General features: G+C 36.5%; 1 protein-coding gene across 1 annotated transcript in view; it reads left to right on the forward strand.

Moving 5' to 3' along the window:
• Positions 1–23,048, forward strand: part of LRRC31 (leucine rich repeat containing 31) — a 500,475-nt gene that overhangs the window by 471,859 nt on the left and 5,568 nt on the right. The window contains exon 9 of the mRNA XM_044070078.1: positions 20,167–20,334. Coding sequence (XP_043926013.1) covers positions 20,167–20,334 — 168 coding nt within the window. The remainder of the gene's footprint in view (positions 1–20,166; positions 20,335–23,048) is intronic.

The raw sequence follows: 23,048 nt of genomic DNA on the forward strand, positions 1-23,048 counted from the left end.
TAAAGGTTTCATTTCCACATTCATTTTCAAAAAAAAAAAAACAAACAAATATTATGTCATGAATAAATACCCCTAACAGTACCAAGTCTCCTTTCAACATTGTAAGCTTAGAGATCTTAGAAAACTGTACAGATCTGTTTTAGCTGTGCAATCTTGCCCAGTTTGAGTAAGTTAAAAAAAAGGGATAATACTCTTACAGGAGTGGGCGTTATGGTGTATGATCACTCCTGATAGGTCTGAATATTTGATCCATTAGCCATTACTTTTGGGATCAAACCTATCCAGCCTGAAGTAAATTCATACCTCTCAAACTCTTAGTGGAATAAATCTGGACAAAACAAAAATAATGGAGGGGACAGAGGCCCAAATTCAGGCATGCATTTTTCTGAAGGATATGAACACTGAAACTCAAATGTCTGTTATTATTTCGTGATTTCAGTCCTCAATAATTCACTAGAAAACCACAAATAGTATGAGGAACAAACCAAAAACATGAGGCAAAAATCCAGACATTCTGAGAAAATCTGGATAGTTGAGAGGTATGAATAAACTTCAGTGGGAATCTCATCCCTGCAAGGTGTTATTCTTATAATAATGCATCCATGTACAGTCAAGCAGGGATAATATATTTGTCCTGTGCAGTCCTCATATGTAAAGACCATATATCAGTTGACATACATTCTATATAAAAACTCACTCCCCATTAAAACTAATTCACTCCAAATATGCTATCCAGCTAAAGCTTTTATTTTTACTTTCTTGTCCTATTGTTTTACCCATTCTCCTTCCTCCACACCCAGTTTCCTAGACTCTTTGACATTATCATAATTTTTTCCTCCAACATATTCTTTGTCTACTCATTCCATTTACCACTGTATTCACTATTCCACCACCACATACCTCTAAACCTGGAAACATCAAAATACTGGACAAAAGCCCATGAAAAATAGGTACAAATTGGTGTGCTAATTAACATAAATTTACATGCATGATTATATAACCCCCACCCACTTTGATGGAATTGTGGGATACCAGCTTTCAAACACAAACTGAAGAACAGATGACCAAAATATGCCCCCCCCCCAGACCCTGTAGTAAATGGCACCCATTTTTTTAAAATGTGTAACGATGTTTGCTGGGAAGGGAGAAGATGATGAACCTTAGGATTTTGTTATTGGTGACTTGCAGTACTTGGGTTTTGTGGTAAAAGTAGGACATTTACTGGTAGACAATACAATATTCTAATCTTAGCAAAAGAATATTATAGTTTGCTAGGACCTCCAAAAGACATTGACCATAGCCAACTGATCAGTAGCAAAGCTAGAGTTTGCACTACCCATCTGGGATAGCTCTGTGGCAATGTAGCCATTACTTCTACCTTCCATGGACTCTGCCCCCCCCAAGTGTTCTAGCCTCTTTTGCTCATCAACTAGGGAGGGTACACAAGCATGCATGCCTTCTTCCCCTCAGGATGGGCACACCCTTCCTAATTGAAACTGGTCTGCCTGGGCCATAACTGAGGCTTTATCCCTGTATGCCATGGTACTGGCCCATTTACCACAGAGCTGATAAATACACCACCATTTGTTTCCAGGAAGAACCACTGAGTACTACTACTTGTAGTATCAGACTGCAACTGGTCCAGTAGTGGCTATAATCAAGAATGTCTCCCCTCCCCCCAGCAAATCCACGGCCTCAAACCTGGTTACTGCGTAAGGTCTCCATGATCTTAATCAAATTAAGACACACTGAAGACTATAATTTGTAGCCTGGAAACTGCTAATTCAGTGTGCAGTCACCCTACCTAGAATGGTCTCCCAAATGACAAAGTTCCTCATTACTTTCTAGGTTTGAAAAAGGTCAATCTCAGAAGCTGAAGGCTAGAAGATTCAGTCCACATACCGTCTTCCTGCATTTTCTATACCCTACTTCATGCATTATCGTGCTTAATAAGCTTATTATTTAGTGTAGTTTGTTTATACTGCATTATTGCTGGAAGAATTGTCTAAAATGTATCATACAGTCTGTCCCTGTGCTCACATTTTCATAACTACTTTATTACCACTGTGGATCCTGGGTTTGTTTTCCTGAAGGTAACAGCTTTGTTCTAGTGTGACTACTCAAACATAGAAAGTATATTTAAACTGCAAAAGTCTTAAAACAAAATGAGCATACTCATATGCAACTCTGACTTTTACAAGAATTCAGCAAATATGGCGTTTAGCATGCTAACTACAAGAAGATGTAACCTTTGTGAAATCTTTTGAAGATGGACAAGTACTACACTACATTAATGCCCACATAAAGAGCACAGCATAACAGTGTTCGCCAGTTAGTACAGACAGAATGTTTTTTTTTTTTAAACAGGAAGTACATATCCTCTAGCAGGGTATCTTTTGCTTTTTAAAGCATAATTTCAGTTTTCTTATCTGTGAAGCTGCAAGCTAGTCAGTTTTACATGTCCTCTGAGGAAATCAAATTCTTTGAATTGCTGTTCTGCAATATATAACCAGATTTACGGAAGCTCATTGCTAAGCTCAAACTGCCAGTCTCACACACACACACACACACACACACACACACACACACACACACACACACACACACACACACACACACACACACACACACACACACACACACACACACACTCACAAGCTCTTGGCTTGAGGACATTCTTCCAGCTTAAATAAGAGTATCTGATTGTCTGTACCTCTGGATCCTTGTAGAAAAGCTCATCTTAAATACAAGTACCTGACTGCCTGTACAGTGTACTTCTGGATCCTTGCAGAAAACCTCCCAGATAGTGATCATTTATAGGGAATGCTATTGAGTATTTCTATGTGCCATGTTATAGGAAAACCAGTTAGGTGGTCCTCTGGCCATAAGTAGTACAGGGTGCAGTCCTGTTGTAAATTTTCTCATTCCCTTCCATAGATCCAGGCTATTTCGAATAGGGACATAGATGAACTTTGTTTTACATAGAATGGGAATCTGTTCCACAGTAGTAGTAATCTCTGAAAGATATACCTGTCTCTGCAAATTATTCTGTTTGACAAAAGTAACAGAAGAAGTTCAGGTTCCTGGAACAGGTATTTCAGATACTTCCTGATTTGTGGAAGTAAAGTAGGTCCATCAGTTTTGGGTCATAGGATGCATTGTAAGTTAGACACAGGTACTCCCTCAATAGTTTTAATGATACTAAATATAGAGACAGTGCTTTCAGGCAGTCCATGTAGGACTTGCGTTTTAGGACCTGTATTATTCTCTTTGTGAAGAACCTCTGTGAGCATTCAAGTTGTTGCATATGCCTAGCCAGATACATGCCAAAGCAGGCATTGTGCTCAGTAATTAGCTTGGTGACAGCAGAATAAAGGGGCCAATGGAATCCCTGGCCCTTCAGGCTATCCTTTTGCTTATAAGTGTGGAATATGGAAGGACTTTCTTACTACTGTAAGCTCATGTTGGTCAAGTATTAGGTTACTGTCCGCATATGTTCCCAAATCCTAAACTCCAGGGTAGATTCTTAGGGGTATACTGTTAATGTGGTAATTTCCCTAATTTTCCAAATTAAACAATAATGCACATTTTGGCATTAAGTTTTAGTCCATGGCTCTGGCATCAATTATTTGTTGGGGACAAATCTTCCTGCAGAACTGATGAGCCATTATGTGGATTCAGTGGCTGCTCCACACTTGCAGTCATCCAGAGTCTTCACTGGCCAGAGACCCTCTGTGTTTGCCTTCACTTCAGAGAAGTAGATGCCAGACAGGAGAGGGTCCAGTACCTAGTCCCATGGGACTCCATTGTTGACTGGCCTTTTTGATGAGGTAGTTTAAGCAGCCTCATTTGTTGGGCCATGGAAAGCTTATGGGTCAGTAATTGCCTGGGTCAGTGGATGGACTTCCCTTGTGCAGGGATATGACCATTGCTGTCCTCCTTTCTCTTGGTACAAAGCTTGAGTGGAGGCTGAGGTTGAACAGCATTGTTAGGATACAGATAATTCATCCTTCATGCTATTTAAGATATGTCCAGGGATATTGTCATGGTGTAAAGATGCAATATTCCTGGCCTTGATATCAAACCCAGGACTTGGCCCTGCATGAGGGTGAGAGGTATCAGTTTCTGGTATATCTTGTGAGATTATTAGGGGTGAAACAGGACTTAAGTTGGAGCTGAATTTATCAGCTAGTAAATTTTCTGCGTCTTCATCTTCAGTGTAGGTGGTGTCATTCACAATTAGCTTTGCACCCTGCTGCACAGAGTTCTTAAAGTTGCAGACATAACTAAAGAAGGCTTTACAATTGCCCTTAGCATGGGTGGCTACCTTTGCCTCAAACTTGGCTTTGGTAATTTTCATTAAACTCCTGAGTTGCTTATTTATTGTAATAATGATGGGTCTAGCCTGCTGGGTCTTACTCTTCTGATATTTGGCTGTGATTTTCTTCCATTTATTGTAAGGCTTGTTTATACTGCTGTTTCACCAGGTAGGTTTGTTTTTGGGGTTAGCCATACCCTTGTTCTTACAAGGTACAGCTGCTTCTCTGTAGTTGTTGACTTGCTGATACAAATGAGCAGTATTTATTTTGAGATACTCAGTAGACTTTAAAGGGTGATTTGAATCTTTCTAGGGTAGCAGTTAAAAGTACAAAGTTTGCCTTGGAAAAGATTCTAAAGATTCTAGGGGCTGCTAGGATCTCAGGTTGTAATTTTATTTCAAGGGAAACAGTTTTATGGTCTGACCTGACAAGAGAAGATGATATGTAAGGAGTGGAGCACCACTCACTCATAATAGTAAAGATAAGTTCATGGATGTTTTCACCCCTAGTGGCTATTCTCAATAGTTGTTCTAGAGCATCTGTATTAACAAAGTCCAGGAATTTCTGTACTTACACACAAGTGATGGTGTATTTTTCCCACTCTATAGTTGGATAGTTAATGTCACCCAGGAAAATGCTCTTGAGTTTAAGGCTTAGTGACTCCAGTTCTTGTAAGTAGATACTTCCACTATCTTGGGTCATAAGGGGAGTTCTGTAACTGGCTATAATGTGGTAAGGGACTTTACTGATGGTGAGTTGGACATGAAGAATTTCTGAAGAATCATGCTGCTTTACTAGCCTAGATGTAAGACACTTTTTAAAAAAACACTGACAACCCTCCACCTTACTTTCCCTCCTGGTTTAATTTCTCCAAGTCATTTGAGTTTCTAATACCATAGCAGGAGTGGACCCCATTCTTAAGTCAGGGTATAATTAAAGTTCATGAAATTAGTATTGTTTCAATCTTTGATGTGAGCCAAAAGTTCACTTTTCAGCATCCTTAATGTGCCCAGAAATGACTCCTTCTGCAATTCATACCGAATTACATGCATCAGTAGCATATTTAAATATGGCTGCAGATTCTTTTCTCTTAGACCCATTGCTCCTACTACTATTGGAACAGTCTCGATATCTTTCTTCCACATTAGACTCATTTCTGTCTGCAAATCCTGAGATTTTATAACTTTGTGCCTCTCTGAATATATGATGACACATCACTGGGTGTAGTAATTTCAATGATCAGTGTTACTTTTGTCTTTTTTCATGAATTGGTGATCCCATGTAATATAAACTTCATCTACCTCCATAATGCTTTGAAGCTCACGTTTCCAATGCTTCTCAGCTACTTCTATATTGTAGTGTTTGCACAATCCCCAATGCATCAGTCTTGCCACAGTATTGTGCCTTTCAGTGCACAGGTCCTCTGCCATGAGTGCATCAAACCCAGCAATAAAATGTGAAACAGTTTCCATTTTTTTTACAGAACCTACATTTGTCTGTCTCTCCCATATGTTCAATGGACTTTGTAAACAAGCATGTACATAGTGCACTGTTGTGGGCTGCCATTATTAACCTTTCATCCTTTGGTTTCAACTCAACTCTCCTTAACCATTCCTGTATCAAATCCTGCTCAACATTAGACTTGTTTTTTTTTTTTTTTTTTTTTTTTTTTTTTTATTTTATGGCGCATTCAGTTGTGGTCTGATTTTGTCTTCTTTTGGTTTGATTTCCATTCCTGCTTGACACTAGAATGCTTCTGCTAAACTAAGCAGAGAGGTCATCTTAGACTTTCTTTTCTCATGTTTTAAAATGTTTACACTGTTTGGATCTGATGAGTTCAGCAGATATGTATGCAGTCCCATGACTGCAGATCTATACATGTAATCAGTTGTGAGGAGGCCCATACCTACTTCAAAGCAAGGAATGTATAATCTTGGTATACACTGATTTTTATATATCATTTGATAAGTGTGAAGCATTTTTGTTTTCCTGTCCTACTGATCCAATACCTTTTGAGGCCAGTCAATTACCCCAAAACTGTAAGTCAGGACAGGAAAAGCAAATTGGTTTATAGCCTGGACTTCATTCTTATATGCCAAGTCTGTTTTCAAAATTAGTTTCAATCTTCCGAAGTATTCCTTACTTAAGCAATAATCGAAGAGTGGGTGTGGGTATATTGGGGATTTACCCACGGTTGGTGTGGTTTGATCACGAGGGTGAAGCCGGAGTGATTAAACAAAGACAGCCACTGGTAAATCCTCATATACCAACAGCCATGAGTCAGTTATTGCTATTATTTAAAAAAATAAATCACTTACTTTTCTTAAACAATGTCTTTGTATAAGGGCACCATGGTGTTACTCTGCATTGTTTCTGCATTCTTCTGTTTTTTGATGTACTGCACATGAGTATGGGACATATGTTCCCATGCTTGACAAGTACATCAGTGCTGTGGAAAACAAGGAATGGAGAAAGGAGGATCTGTTGCTTATTTTTTTTAATTATACAATCTGGACAGTTTAGAGGTACAAGAGTGACAGGGCATAAATACAAGGAAAATAAGGTATGTTTCTTTATTTTTGCAAAATGTACCTGATTATCCGTGTATTTGCTCTGCCCTCTGAATGTACCTCTCAATCTCTTAGCTCAAGAAATATGGGAAGAGTCTTAATTAAAGGTGGGACAAAGGCCCTAAATGGGGACTGATAGTAAATGTTGCTCTTACAAATTTAGATAGCTGTGAGAATAACAAGACTTGTGTTTTTGTGGATTGTCTGAAGGATATAAGTCTGAAACTGAAATGTCTGTTATTATTTAGTGATTTCATTCCTCTATGATTTATCAAAAAAACACACATTTTCTGAGGAATAGACCAAAAATATGAGGCACAAATCTGGACAGTTAAGACGTATACCTCAGCACCATATATTAATAGAAGAAAGTCTATCCGTTCAATGGTGTTTCAGCACCTGATTTTTTTCTATTAGTATATGCTCGATTTACAACAGGCATAATGCTTGGGCTAACCAATCAGCATGCACCTTTTTGAATAGTAATGAACTACCATTGTATAATGAGTTTTATTCACATTTGCATGTTTTATTGCTGGCCCTTCATCAATTCCCAAATATTTATACACTCCCAACTGCTCAAGTTATTTTATTTTACATCCCTGTCCTAGATTTATATTTAATTGGTATTGCACTTTCCTACTTTAAATAATACTTTTGCACAGTTATCAAGAGCAAATGGGATTTTTATATCATATGAGAAAGTTTTAACCACATACAGATGTGCTCTCAACTTTTCGTCTTACAATCTATACCATTTTAAGTCATTCACAAAAAACTAGATGAGAAGTTTTTTAAACTTGGTTGTTTTCTGACATTCAAATTGTAATCATGAGCCCATCTGTTAAGTAAACAAATTAATGGGTTACTGACAAGGCAAAACAGCACTGGTGACAAAGAATCACCCGGGAATATCTTTATCTCTGAGATAATGATTTGCTCTTTGTCATGGCTTAACTGCAAAGTGGTTTGCCACTGTTTCATGTTTCACAGTAATGTAATGCAATTGATCAATGTAGGATGTATCTTATAATTTGTAAGCACTCCTTTATCCATAAATGTGGGATGCTGTCAAATGCTTTTTTTTAATCTAGCCATGCCATACTTAAGATTCCCCCCTTATTTACAATTCTCTAGTATGGCTTTATTTAGCAACAAATAACCCTTTGTTCCATATGACTTGATCATTACCCTTTTGTTCTATTGCCACGATTGACTTTTTTTCTCTAAATGATTATAAACTCTGTCTGCGTCAATTCCAGTGTATAGTTTGTACATCATCAGAAGGCAAGTTATTGGCGTATAGTTTTTAGGATGGCTTACAGGTTCACTTTTAAGGAGGAGTATTGTTTTTCATGTTTTTAACCAGGTTGTTGTCTGTTCAGGATGCCCATATAAGTAATTCTTACTCAGAGCTAAATATTTGTGTAAAGATATTAATTCTTTTTAGTCAGATATTAGATACTGCATCTGGTCCTGAGGATTTCCAGTTAGAGGCTTTTTTCAATTTTGTGTTAATTTCTCTATTACTTCATCCCATTTCATATTCACTACATTTGAACTCCTGTTTCTATTAATTTTTTTATCTAGTCATCATCTTTGTTATGATCCACAGGGTCAAACAGTAAACATGTCACACAGACAAAGCAGTTAGTAAAAACTGCAAGGAAAAACTAGCCAAGCTACAGTTTTCACCGTATGATACCTTAAACTTCCTGTAATAGAGGCCCATGGGATATATGCAAATGACCCCCTAAGGACATTATGTGTTTCAGCTATATGGCTTCTGAATGTCCATAACTTTTTCCTTTCTAAGTCTTTATAGACACATTCAGGCCAAAACTAGCTGTGGACATGCATATTTCGGCCTTCTTATGATCTCATCAGCATGGTGTAAGTGGACTGTTTGGCCATATTCTCACAGTATAAGTTGACTGTTTGGTTGTACTCTCACAGTATAAGTGGACATCAGAGGGGTAGAAAGAGTTGGGATATTTTGTAGACCCTTTAATGGTTATGGACATCAGCTGGGCATAAAGAGTCATATAGCTGAAACACTTGAAGCTCTTAAGGGGTTTTTTACATACATCCCATGGGGACACAATTGCAGGAGGTTTAAGGTATCACACAATGAAAACTTTAGCTTGGCTATTTTTTTCTTGTAGTTTTTACTAATTAATTTGTCTGTGTGACCTTTTTTACTCTTTGATTTAGTTACAAGTTGGGACATTTTGTAAACACCTTAATGGTTATGGACATCAGCTGGGCATAAAGACCCCGTGTTTCTAGAATGTAGCCAAACAGTCCACATATACTGTGCTGATGAGGTCATAAGAAGGCAAAAACATTCATGTCAACAGCTAGTGGATGTTGGCTTTATTGGTCTGAATGTGTCCATAAAGACTTAAAAAGGAAACAGGAAAAAGTCATGGATATTCAGAAGTCATATATTCATACACTTAATGTCCTTAATGGGTCATTTGCATATATCCCATGGGCCTCTATTACAGGAGATTTAAGGTATCACACAGTGAAAATTCTATCATAATCCACAGGGTCTTCATAAATATTTCTCTGCATCTGTTTCTCCTTTCTGGTGGTGTTTCTATTCCTTTTGCTTTTTTTTTTGGGGGGGGGGGCGCAATCAATGAATTGCTTATTTTGTACTTTTCATTTATATTTATCTGCATATCTTCTATTTTTTCTGCCTCTGCTGATATCTTTAGTTTATTATTTGCAATACTATATGATAGATCCTAGTCTGTTTTGATGGTGCATGTTGATTTTACCATGTCTATCTTTCTAAGTATTTTTATTGATTTGCTTCCTGTTCTGTATTCTCCTAAGAGTGACAATTTTTGTCTTAAATGCTTAATAGTGTTCTCTATTCAGTGCTTCCATGGTGGCGTTTTATTTCCTTCCTTCCTTTCCCTTATTACTCTGTGTTTTTGTGGTAAGACTTTATTATTTTACCTGCACAGTAGTGTGTCCTATTTACTTCTATCACGTGAATGTCTCTTAATAGTTTTGATTACTGTGTTCATTTGTTTTGATAGACTTCTAACATTCAGGGTGTTATTTTTTTCTGTAATCTATTTTTTCATTGATCTTAATATGTCTATCCATTCCCTTACATCATTTTCTTCTGAACAGAGAACACATTCTTTACTCTTCATTAATGTGAGCATTCTACAGAAAGTTCCAGAGCATCTTGCAGTGACATATCCTCTTGAGATGCATCCTACTTCATCTATTGTTCCTTCATTCATTGGCCCATTATTCCATAAAATTGCCTGCATCAGAGTTGCCACTGTTTCCTGCTCCTTCCTCTGCTTTGTAACTTCAGCTGAACTTTTGTACTGGTTTCCTACAGAAGACTCCAGAGCATCATTATGTGGCAAGTCTTTAGGATGTTTCCTGCTCCACCTTTCCTTCTTAGTTTGTGAACTCATTGTTCCATCATCCTGTGACATTAGCTGTTCAAGATTTTTGCACTAAATCCATCAATTTGCAGGTAATCCTAAACTTCATTTTTTATTTCTTTAACTTCTCCATTAGTAATCCTCTTCTCTGATTTCTTTTTTTGCTTTCTTATTTTTTGTATTGTGAAATTGTCCTTATCCAGGTGTCTTTGCCTGCATTTCTCTTCAGACATCTTTGGTGCTGCTTTTGTGTATTGATTAGTTTTGCTTTCTCTTGTATTGATTAGTTTTGCTTTCTCCTTTGCAGAAATATTGCAACATATGAGATATCCTTATCTTTCCCATGGCCATATTTATACTTCAGATGCCTCCCGCTCCAGCTGCTTCTCCTCAGTTTGGGGACTCATTGAATCGTCATGCAGTGATTTTACCTCTGTTAGATTTTCTACTCTAAATCCTTCACTTCACAGGTAATCCATAGTTTCAGTTTGTTTAACTTCTGTCTTACTAATCCTCTGTTCTACAGTCCCCTTTATTTTCTTATTTCTTGGATTGTGAAATTTTCCATACCTGAGTGGCTTTGCCTATATTTTTCTTCAAATATTTTTGGAGCTACTTTTGTATTGATTAGTTTGGCTTTCTCCTTTGCATAAATATTGCACCATATCAGATCTCATTTTCTTTCTCATATCCAAGTTTATTTTTTATACCATTTGAAAGGCTCTAGATTTTATTCTTTATATTTTCGTATTTCCTCTGTTGCTTCTTTTTCCAGGTAGGCCAAAATTTCTTTGTTTATGTAATGTTTTTTATACATCTGTTGTATTAATGAAAGCAAATTTGCTTTTGAAGTTTTTGACAGTTTTTCTTGTGTAATAATTTTTCTTTCCTCTAATTTCTCTCTCAATCTTTTTGAATATCTACTATCTGGAAATACTGGGCTTCTCGCATAATAGTAAAAATACAGAATTACTTCCTTATCTCCAACAGTCCACTCTGTTATCTTTTTAGCTATTTTTTGGCCTGTCAGGTTTTGTGTTTTTTGCGGACAACTACTTCCTTCTAAAACAGGAGGAGGATGGTATTTTCCCTCCTGCATTGTAGCTGGTCTAAATGAATGGAAGGCATTATAACCCTGAACAGCTGGAGCATTCCCCCCAGATCTAAACCAAGTCTCAATATCTCTAAGCAGACATCTTCATCTCCAAGTTGAGGAGGGCTTGTAGAGAGCACTGTTTTTTTGTTTAGTCTCCTAATATTGATCAGTAACACCTTCATGTTACCTTTTACTGGTACATTTATGTTGGTAGGTATAGCTGGTTGGCATTGCCTAAAGGCAGCATGGGGTGGAGAATGTCCTAACTGGTATGCCAAAACCAAGAGGGGACAGATGCAGACCATTCCTGGGGAAGCAACATGGTCTGCTGATCATGTCCTCTTCACCCACCCAATAGATGTAACTGTCACACTTTCCATTCTAATCCATTTCTTTACAGTGCTGTCACCGTAATACCATAAAACCTCCAGCTCATTTGTATTTTTTAATCATAACTGTCTTCCTATTCTTGACATATCAGATACCAACTTAGCTCATTCAGCGCATGTCCAAAATGGATAATTGTCAGAAACAAGAGTATTATATTTGGAATTATGGATACAATAAATACAGAACTATGAATCTCTCTCTCTATATATATATTTCATATATATATATATATATATATATATATATATATATATATATATATATATCCATATCAACATATCATACGTAAAAAATAAACCAGTATTCTGGTGTGAAAAAACTTTTATTCTCTTTTATAGTGGAAAATTTTCAGAAAGGATTAAAAGTTTGTTTTTTTATTATACCACAGTGCTGGTTTATTATTTTTATTTTATTTTATTTTTTTACATGAAATACATTTTTCCATGTAAATGTGCAATACTATTTACCCCAGGGATCACTCCAGTGGCTTTACTTGACAGAGGCACTGGGAACTAAGGTCGGGTGGAACGATGCCAGGGTAATCCTGAGGGCTAGGCTTATAAAGGCTCCATGGCCATTAGCCTAGTACACACCTATGAACCTATGAACCATTCCATGCAATATTTTTTGAATAGGTGGTGTGTGTGTGTGTGTGTGTGTGTGTGTGTGTGTGTGTGTGTGTGTGTGTGTGTGTATATATATATATATATATATATATATATATAGAGAGAGAGAGAGAGAGAGGTGTGTAGGACACTGGATTGAATGTCCATCTACACCAGCACCCATGTAACTGACAGAAGAATGCCGGAACAACAAAGCTTGAGCTGTTCTGTGCATGCTCTGGAAATTACCCCAGAGAAGATTAAACCACACACCAGATTACACTTATTTCGAGGTATGATTTTGATATCCCTGCGGTAAGATCAAAATGTGAGAGTTACAGATGTTGAAGAGAAATTAAATCTTGACAATACATATACAGATATGTGCACACATGCCCACAATTCCCAGGGAAGGATGCAAAATTCTCTATTTCCCCACAGCTTGTTCTCCTGGGATAGTAGCACCATCACTACCCTGGAATGGGACAAGAACCTGTGGTTACCTGCTGCTTGTGATTAAGTTAATATGAAATCATACACATTAATCATTTTACTGGTAATAGCCCAAACAATGTTGATACATTGAGACAGAAACCACTTCTTGTTAACCTACTGGCAAATGATAACTCCCTTCTCTAGCAATAATACATATGTAATAAAAACATTGTCCAGAAGAACTTAAAAGTAAATAAATAAACTTTACTTAAATAACAAGGCAAATGGAGCAGTTACAGATTAAATATGCAGACAGATAAGAATGTGTACAAGGAATGACAAAGTAACAGTTAGTTATACAGGCAGGAATATTTAAAGAAAAATATCTACCTAATCTAGCTACATACATATAACCTCTTCTAGGTTAAAAAGTAGAGTACTGAAGCCCTCACTGTTATATGTTCCTAGAGATAAGAGACAATAATTGCAATCAGAAAACTTAAAGGAAAGTGGTCACCTCAATATCTTCCAAGGAAAGCCAGGATAGAACAAAGACAAGTCTCAGATATTTATACATTCCAGTTCCATGACTGTTTTACCAAGAAACCATTGCATCATTTTCTTTTACAGAAAACTATTACATCAGCTTATTTTAGTAGTTTGCGTTCCCACAGCAAAAGTAACTATACCAGTTCTTCAATCTGTAAAAGACAAGGCCTTAATTACAACAGCCCAGAGACAATAGAAAGAATCAGTATACATATATATCTTCACAGTCTGCATCTTAATGTCTGCTTACTTTTCACAGAAGCCACTACTTTGAAGTAGGCTGTAATTACATTTTATGATCCTAGTATAGGAATAAAATAAGTTATAGCTTACATTTTAAATAAATTCATCCATTCCATTTTTTTCATCTCCCTTATTATCTGTATAGTAAGTAAAAGCCCCTAAGCCATTATCTAAAACCATTTTTCCCAAAAAATACCCAATACTGCAGATTAAATACTGTCATCAGAGTTACAACAGAGGGACTGGACATTATTTTGTCATTCAAAAAAAATCACAGTAACCCTTGCTACTTTCTACAACCTCCTGCTACCACTTGAAAACAGACCTGACCCTCTCAGATTTAGACACCTCTCTGGTAAACAGCTACCATCACTTACACAAAAATGTAAGTAAAAATTAAGGACATTGACCAAACATGTTCTAAATGGAAATCCAATACATCAGACTAAGATAAACAATCTACTCAAGCATATAAAAAAGAAACAAAAATAACTACAAATACTTCCAAAGTTTCAGAAAATAGGCAGTGCCAGTAACAGTGACTAGGCAATCCAAAACTATCTTGGAACATTATTGAGCAACTCATAATAAGGTATTTTCTAAAACTGGTTTACTGGTCTATTCAATGTCCCCCACATAAGTAACTGTAAATGTTCAAAGGAAACATGAACCAAAGAGCAGGCAATTTAGATAAAAATCATTAGCGATCAGTTGATGCATTGGGTTTGGCTGCAAGATTAGCAATATTGTAAGTATAAATTTGAGTTTAGGGGACTCCTTTATGTGAATTATTTCAATTTAGTTAGTGAGTTGGTTATTGTGGAGGTCAATCTGTATGTTTTGCACATGCAGTGTGTAAAGGTTTAATTTAGTTGTTAGCAAGCATTGTAAATATGGCAGTACTTAGAGGAAGTTTATTAGCTCTGATAACATACCACTGGTATGGATAAACTGTTCTTGTTTCAAGAATGTAACAGATATTTGTTTTTATTCCACCCTTTAGCTGATTATATGGATTAGGCCAAGCAATTTGGCAGCATGTTTTGGGCAACTAGAAGGAAGTAGATTACCCAAAGAAAACTTCTTCAAACATATTAAAAACATAATCACTCAAACAGATGGAAAACATAAAACCTCAGTACACATATACTAGGAGGCCAGGACTGAACCAAGAACTTTGCGTGTATAAGACAAAACCTAAAATGGTGACTCAATATGCCAGTCATGAAAGTATTAATGTGAATGGTGCCAAAATTCTTATACTTATGAGTCCATCCCCATAGTCCTAGAAGATGTAAAGCCTACAGATCTGTGGATCTCACATGTCCAATAGTATATCTTATTTTTACATCTGACAACATGGTACACCTCCAAAAAATTCTCAGGAAGCTTTAACAGTCACTGAAATATGGCTTCATTACTCACAACTCATGCTCAACCCAAAAAAGACCAAACTACTAACTTTTTTCCCCCAAATCCCTCTCTCATGAAAGAAACAAAACTTAAAATCCTCTCTCTTGATAATACAACCACTGAAGTCACTTCTCATAGCATATTATTTGGGGTGATAGTGGAGTATAAGCTTATATTTGACTTGCATACACAAAATTGCATAAGAGAAACTCATCATAAACTAGGGATGCTTTACAGTGCCAAAAGCTGTCTCACCAATACAACTAGTACTAAACTTGTCACTACTTATCTCCTCCCTACTCCTCTTTGTGGTGCTCCCAACCAGGATTACTAACCTCCAGGCCTCACAAAAATTAAAACCCGAACAATGCTATAACAAAGTTGCTAAACTTGCAGCAAATACCCCTTTCAGAACACACCACTGTCTAACACTAAAAAGCCTAGATAGGTTAGAACTGCCTCATTAACTAACATATGCACATCTTCTTACCATCTGTAAAATTATCCAGCGTTCATCTGCCTGTCCAGCACTAAAAACATTCAACACAACTATGTTCCAAGTCAGTCATTGCAATCCAGCAACCAAAAACTCCTGTCTGCCTATAAATCTAGCAGATCTGCTGGGCATTGTCTGTACTCATACAAGGTTGTTAAGGCCTTGAAATCATTACTTGTATCTATCAGGTCAATACCCTCCTTCCCATCTTTCAAAACCACTATGAAAGACTTCCTAGCTAAAATCTGTCTCTGTTCTTGCACAAAACCAGAATAAACTATATCCCTAAATGTGAACAAGTACATTTTCATTCCTTATACTTCATTACTCTCCCTTCTTCACTTACGTCCTTACTTCTATCATATTCTCTTCCCTGAATTTCTCTCTAAATATACTGTAAGCCTGTTTTTCTCTCACTTCATATTGCAATTCCTGTTTATATTAGACTAACTTACCTTTAATTTCTCTACAAACTGTTTAAAATTCCTCTAAGCATTTAATGATTGTCATATAACTTGTATTAATTATTAACCAATATTTTTACATTATGTTTAATTTGTTTTAATTATTTAAACTGCAGATGTTTTTGTTTTATTTTTGAAGATTGCAAAAGTATTGTTCTTAAAATGTTTTTATAATAATTTGGAGCTTTACTCCTTAGGCCTCCACTGAAAATGGGCTTCTACCCAGTCAGACTTTCCCAGTAATCAAATATCAATCAATAAATCAATAAATAAATAAATAATAAGAAAACTGTGCAGTCAAGACAAAGCTATACAGTGAGTAACTTACTCAGAACATTTCTAATCGCACATTCCTTATAAATAGACATAAGTCTTATATGCAGTCTCAGAAAGCTAATATTTATTTTACTTTGCAGAAGATCTAGATGTATGCAGCAAGGACAGAAAAGGCAGTATCATACCAGGATTTCAATGTATCAGTTTTGAAATGAAGGTGTTTACCTTAGAGTCACAAGTTACTGGGGTTGATTCTCGGTTTTGAAAGGGAAATTGGCTAGGCTTAAAATGCCCCGCAAAAGCAGTTAGCCTATTACTTACCTATGAACTTATATAGGGAGAAGCCAAGTAAGGTGCATGAGCATTGTAAAGGTAGGATAGCCTTCATCTGGACTTTTTGACTCTGACCAGAATAAAAAGTATTTAGTGTAAGCTTGTGGTGTGTAAAACATAAAAGAAGAAGCCCACGGTCAAGCTAGGTTTTTAGAACTGATAGCCCAGTGTTTTCCCAAACTCAAGGGCACACAAATCTACAGACTTTTCAGCACACATTCAATTGACACATAATTTTGAAAGTAACTGAACCTAGTTTGTCTTAAAGAGTAAACTACAGATGAAGCTAGATCCAGAGACATTTAAAAGGTTGTATACTTTGAAGATGTCATTGTTTGAGGGAAGGACCGTCATGGGATCCAGTGAGCATAATTCTATTCTTGTTAAAGTTAAGTAGTAGGTCTGAAACTAATAATAACTAATCAAACACATGTAACATCAGCACTAAGTAGCTGTTTTGTGCCATGATTAAAGGGGTCAGAATCAAGAAGCTCAGCTCATCTCCATGATGAAAATCTGTCAGTCTATTTAAGTATCTTATTACACTTTTTTATAAACACCAGACTGGATACTGAGACTATAGTAGATCACATAAGGTTAAAAGGATCACTTCCTTTCCTTCTTGTTGAGTCTCATTACAAAACATAGCTTTACTCATGGCCAAACTGATATCATCTGAGGCTGCCTATCTTTTTATTAAAATCACTGTCATTTGAAAGAATTAAGGAGAGAATAAGAAGAACTCTTCAAACTATTGACTAGCACCTTTATGGTGGCTGGGGGTATGGGGTGTACCAGACATTACAATTTGAAAATGTTCTCGTTGGTACATTTAATGCATTCATGTTATTGCTTATAGTTTGTGATTCTTTTAATTTCTCCAAATGTTTAGGGTTTTTTACGATCATAATAGGAATGGACTGCATTCCTAAATTAGGGCATAATTACATGTACTCATGGCAGTAAAGACATACATAGGATTTGGTAGACTGAACATCTACAGGATTATTATTTGGTCTATGATTATAACCAGCTTGTTATGTGTTTGAGGCATGGATACCAAGAAATTCATGTTGATAGTGACACTCAGAGGGTGAAGCTTGAAACATAACAACCTGGGTTATTATCAAATAACTCAAATCATAATTCGTTTTAATGTATGGAGCTTTACCTTCTGCTATGTTCTATAAAAGTCTTGGGAAAAGTGAAAGAGTGCTAAATGCATTATCACTTTGAAAGCTGTGGTGGCCATTGGTTGATGTTAATGCTCTGTTGTGAGACTACTGCTTAACAGTCATGAAGGGCACTTAATAAAATATTGTTAAGCATCTTTTTGACATCAGAAAGGTGCTTAACAAGCCTGTATGTTTCCTTCATTTAGAGTGCAATAGCAGTGCTCAGTGACTACATGGATTTTACAACACAATAGTGTTTCTTGATAGGCATTGCAGAAACAGACTATACGTTGCTGAATGGGCAAATATTTTGTGTATAGAAGGAAAGCAGCAAGCTAGCTGAGTTGCAAAAGGGGGTGGAAATTAACTATGCCAAGGATAGTGCCCCGTGAGAAAGAAAGGAGAAAATTAATGGGTAGTGTGAAAAGAGAGGAAAAAGAAGTTAGTATAAGGAAATGGAAACTAGAGAGCAGGTTAAAAGTATTTTGGGTTAGAAAAAAAATAAATTGATGATCTTTAAATTTAAGTGAAGAGATTAAGTTTTTCTGTAGAAAAATATGGTGTGGCTGCAAAATTAAAGAAATAAAATGAAGAGGATTAAAATGTAGTAAAATGCTGACGGAGAAGAGAATGCATTATACAGACAAATAGCAGGAGGAGGGAGATAGAAGCTATAAGATGGAACAGAAGTATGGTGTGAAACAGTGATAATATGTAAGGAGAGCTTATGTCATGAAAATGCATCGCCGCTGAAAACCTTTTTCCCCCAAAAAAGCATAAAAACACCAGCGGTTTCTTCAAATGCTCTAGGAGGATGGCTTGGGAAGGACAATGAGGAAATAAAAAGAGTTTCACATGGAGCTTGATGTCTTGCACTGGTTGTCAAGAAAATGGCTGAAGGTACAATTAAACCCTGTAGCTAGGAGGATGGAGCTCTGGTGGTTTGCTAAATAACAGTGATCTGCTGCAGTCTTGAGTCAGTAACAGAAGGTTTTGTGGTAGAACTCATTCCATTTGCACAAATAGCTCTCACTGACCTTGATCTCCATCTTCTACCTCTGTGTGATAGAAGAGTGACATTGTACAGAGGTGAATGAAAGAAACACAGGACTTAAGGTTGGCTCAGACTATTCAGTATTTCCGGATTGCCCACTTTTATATATAGCAGCAACAGGTAATAAAGAGTTGTGCCTGGAATGAATAGATATATAAAGGAAATAAAAAAAGATTTTCTTCATTAAGACACGTCTGTGCATCATTTCCTTCTTCAGTACTATTGCTCAAAGTTTTGTGCAAGTTAATATATTCTCACTGGTGATATAGAGAGATAAAGCCCTGACCACAACCCAGGCAACCCAAGTTTAGTTAGTGTCTTGGCTGGAGGGGGAGGGGTACACTAGAACTGTGTCTACCCAGGGCCTGGGACTGGTACACTTCTCAAGCCATACCTCATCACCTGCACAAGCTAAACCAGACATGACTATGCCAAGTGTAAAGGTTAGGCCAAAGACCTAACAAGCCAACCTTCTTTTAGTGTCCACACTGCTCCTGTGACTAGAGATGACAATTGACAGATTGATCACAGGGAGAGTCGGGGGCGAACCAGCTCTGCCACTTTGAGATGTACTGACTAAAAATAGTACAGTGGCAACAAAAGGTCATTATATTACTTTAAAAAAAAATCTGTACTTTAGGTGTGCGACAATGCCATGAGACCGTTATAAGTGCCATATAACTAGCCATTCTTGAGATATATGGTAAATAAAGTCCTGTGTTTCTTTTCATTATGTGAAACAAAAACTGAGCATCAAAGAAACCTGAAAGTACCATGGCTACACCACATACACATAGATGCATGAAATATTTTTATTACTGCTAGTTTTCACTCGCCCACATTTATTCCAACCCTCCTATTGTTGCATGCCTAAGTAATACTTGCCTGATATTTTACATTGATTACTTACTGCATAATTTAATTGAGTATATTAATGTGGCTGCATCTCCTAATATTGAGGATATTCATGGGCTTTTGTTTTTCCACTGATATTTTTCATAAAGTTCACCTGATGGGTCCGTTTTGACCGCTTGCATCGTCTACTTGTTTGTAAAAGATCATTAGGTTTGCATATAATTATTTATGAATTCAGATTAGACTTTTAGTGTAAGTCTAAATACATTAATGATGTTTACTTTCATTGCTCTTCACTACTAGTGAAACATTCACGTAAAATGTATATAGTTTTCAAGCTGTCAAAAATGAAGCAAGTCCCGAAGATAGCCAATGTTTATAGCAGTTACTTTGATAAATGGATGTGATGCGCATATAAGCACTGTTTCTTGAATGTTGCACACTTTTTAATAATTATTGCACATATTTCAGCTGAATCTGCACCTTACCTAACAGTGCTGGATACATTAGACTTGTCATGGAACAAGTGCATCGGTGGACAACTGAACATCCTTATGGAAATGTTGGGTGCGGGAACAGCACTTCAGGCATTAAAACTCAGCAGCTGCAATCTGATGGCTGAGGACCTGGAAGCTCTAGGTATTATTTATAATCTTAGTTCATTATGAGAAAAACAGTAGTTCTGGTAAGAGATGTAATGTTCATACTACAGTGACTATGAAATATGAACCAAAACTGCTTATGGTCTAGAACACAAGTCCCAAGGAAATACAAAACTGGAAATCAGTGAGGAGTTGTTAATTTCTTTGCTTAAATGTAAAAAGCACTGGATGTTCAGGTTAGACAGTTGCCGATGCATAAGTGCTGTTAGTTTATTGAGATGTTGTATAAAGGAACCTTTTTAACTTGGAAATAAACTAACCTTGAGATCTTGGATGTTAAATCTTACACCAGGACTGGCTTATGATCATAAATGTTAGGACTGAGGTGCAGTGTTAAGAGTTTATATGTTTTAGAGCATACCCTTTTTCTGTGTATTACTGTACATGCACTATATCATGCTGGCAAGAAAGGCAGTTGTTGAAAATCTAATAGAATGTCATAAAACTGAATTTGGTCCTAAATATTGAAGGGAAAAAAAACTTGGCAATAAGCTATTTGTTTGATCTTTCCTCATACAAATATGGACCTTCCCATTTTATACACCCCTAAGTAACTTTTGTGAGGACTTCACTCCCCCCTGCCCAACACATACACATTCCCGAGGTATTATAAACATGCTCTAGAGTTGAATCATTTCTGTGGAAGGAGGAACTAACTGGATTTTGTCAAGTTTACTATTGATAATTAAGACTGCTTTCTTAAAATGCAATGCATTTATAGAATAATCCTACCTATGTTTCCCTCAGTCCCTAAAACAGAACTTTATAGGAATGAGGCGTAGTGAAATGTATGCTTTTCTTTAAAGTTAAAAAAAAATATTAACCTCAGTTACAAAACGTACATTTACTTTTTGACAAGGGTATTTCCAGTAGTGATTTGATGTAGGCCTTTTTGATCTATGTACAGAATTTAAAACCTTACTCCAAAGATGATGCAATCATATAATGAGAATATAACAGGAGGCTCTGGGGGCATAGCTTCCTTGCAGAAAATTCCGTGGGGTACTTGAGCCCCTGACACCATACATAGCCATGATTTTGGTATGTTTTCAATATATCTGTTATCCATAATTCAATATTCTCTCATGGAAATGTGGAGAATTTAGAAAATTATATTTTAGTTTTATGCAATGCACACTGGCACTGTAATATTCACCAAAGTGTTTTCAGTGACCAAATAAAAAATTATTGAACAAAATGCTTTGCATTTACTTAAATCAGAAGTGTCCCTAATGTGTGATTTAGTTGTGATATAAACTGACAAAGACTTATACAGAGTGACAGTTCTACTGTGGGGCTTTCATTAAGTATGTCATAGCATATTTACAAGTTAAAAAGGTACTTGTATACAACAGCTCAGAAAACTATCAATATTAATGCATCAAGACCTGTCTCATTTTCAAATGTGAAACTAGTCTAGACTAAGCATCAAACACAAGGCTTGAATGGGCTTTAAAAATGTGTTACTTAAGTCTGTTTCTCATTGACTTAGTTTGTAGGGTTGTCACAATTAATGTTGTAGAAACTGCTGTAGAATACCAAGATATTTAAAGTAGGTTGTAGCACATAATAGTAAATTTCATGTATTGTTTGATTATGTTTCTAGTTAAAAATAATATCATCTATCAAGAATGGCTAGTGATTACAGATCATAGAAACAATATTTACTTTATTAAACCTACTGACAAGGGATGAGTGATTGTAATAACTGCTGGGATTTAGAATTAAAGTATGATTACCCCTTTTTAAATGATTAATTACATTACTATAGTATTTATTGAATATGTTTTTGGCCTTCAGGTGTAAGACTGATACTATTTTGTATGGATTTTTAACAACAACAATATTAGCAAGACAGAACTAATTGCCATTTAGAGCATCACAAAGATACACAGAGCCATATGAAATTCATCACTACATCCTTTAGTATTTAGTAGATTTGCTCTTGAAAACAGGTACTGCATTTGAAAAAAGAGACAGCTTTTGATGCATGAGTGTTGTTAGTTTTGTGGGCTGTTGTATAAAAGTACCCTTTTAACTCACAAGTATTACTGACTATGAGATGTAGGATGAAAGCCCTACACTAGGACGAGCTGACACATCATAAGTCAGCTTATAGCACAATTAAATCATACATTAGGGATACTTTGGTTTGGTTAGAGTGCTCGATTTTACTTTAACTTTGTTCATAAGGATTATAAGGAATATGAGGCAGTTGAGTCATATGACCATTTCCCTTGCCTATACCAATCCTCGGACTGAACCTCCTCTCTCAAGAAAGGCAAAGCCAATCAAGCCATGGGGTGAACTGGAGACCACCCATCCAATAACCCAGCTTGCACTTGAAGGACAGTAATGTATCTCACTACTTAAAATACAGCAAAATTGTATTGCTGAGATGGGAAAGGTTCTAGGTGGTGTACCTCTCTCTCATTTTGTTATATTTATCTGTTGGTGAAAATTCCCTGGTTCTGGCATGTATGAGGCTGTTTGATTTTTGGAGATACAAAGTCCAGAATCACTTTGTTCCTAATGGCTCAGAAGGCAAAGCATAGATCTCCCCTCGGGAGTCTATAAGATACTGAATAAAAGAACAGTATGTCTAGTCTTTCCTGATAACTCAGGATTTTTATGCCAGCGATCTTCTTAATAAGGAACCTCTTGGGTCCATGTAGTTGTTTGATATGTCTG

Source organism: Protopterus annectens, chromosome 4.part1, assembly GCF_019279795.1.
Source record: "Protopterus annectens isolate FY-2018-M chromosome 4.part1, PAN1.0, whole genome shotgun sequence".
Classification (NCBI taxonomy): Eukaryota; Metazoa; Chordata; order Ceratodontiformes; family Protopteridae; genus Protopterus; species Protopterus annectens.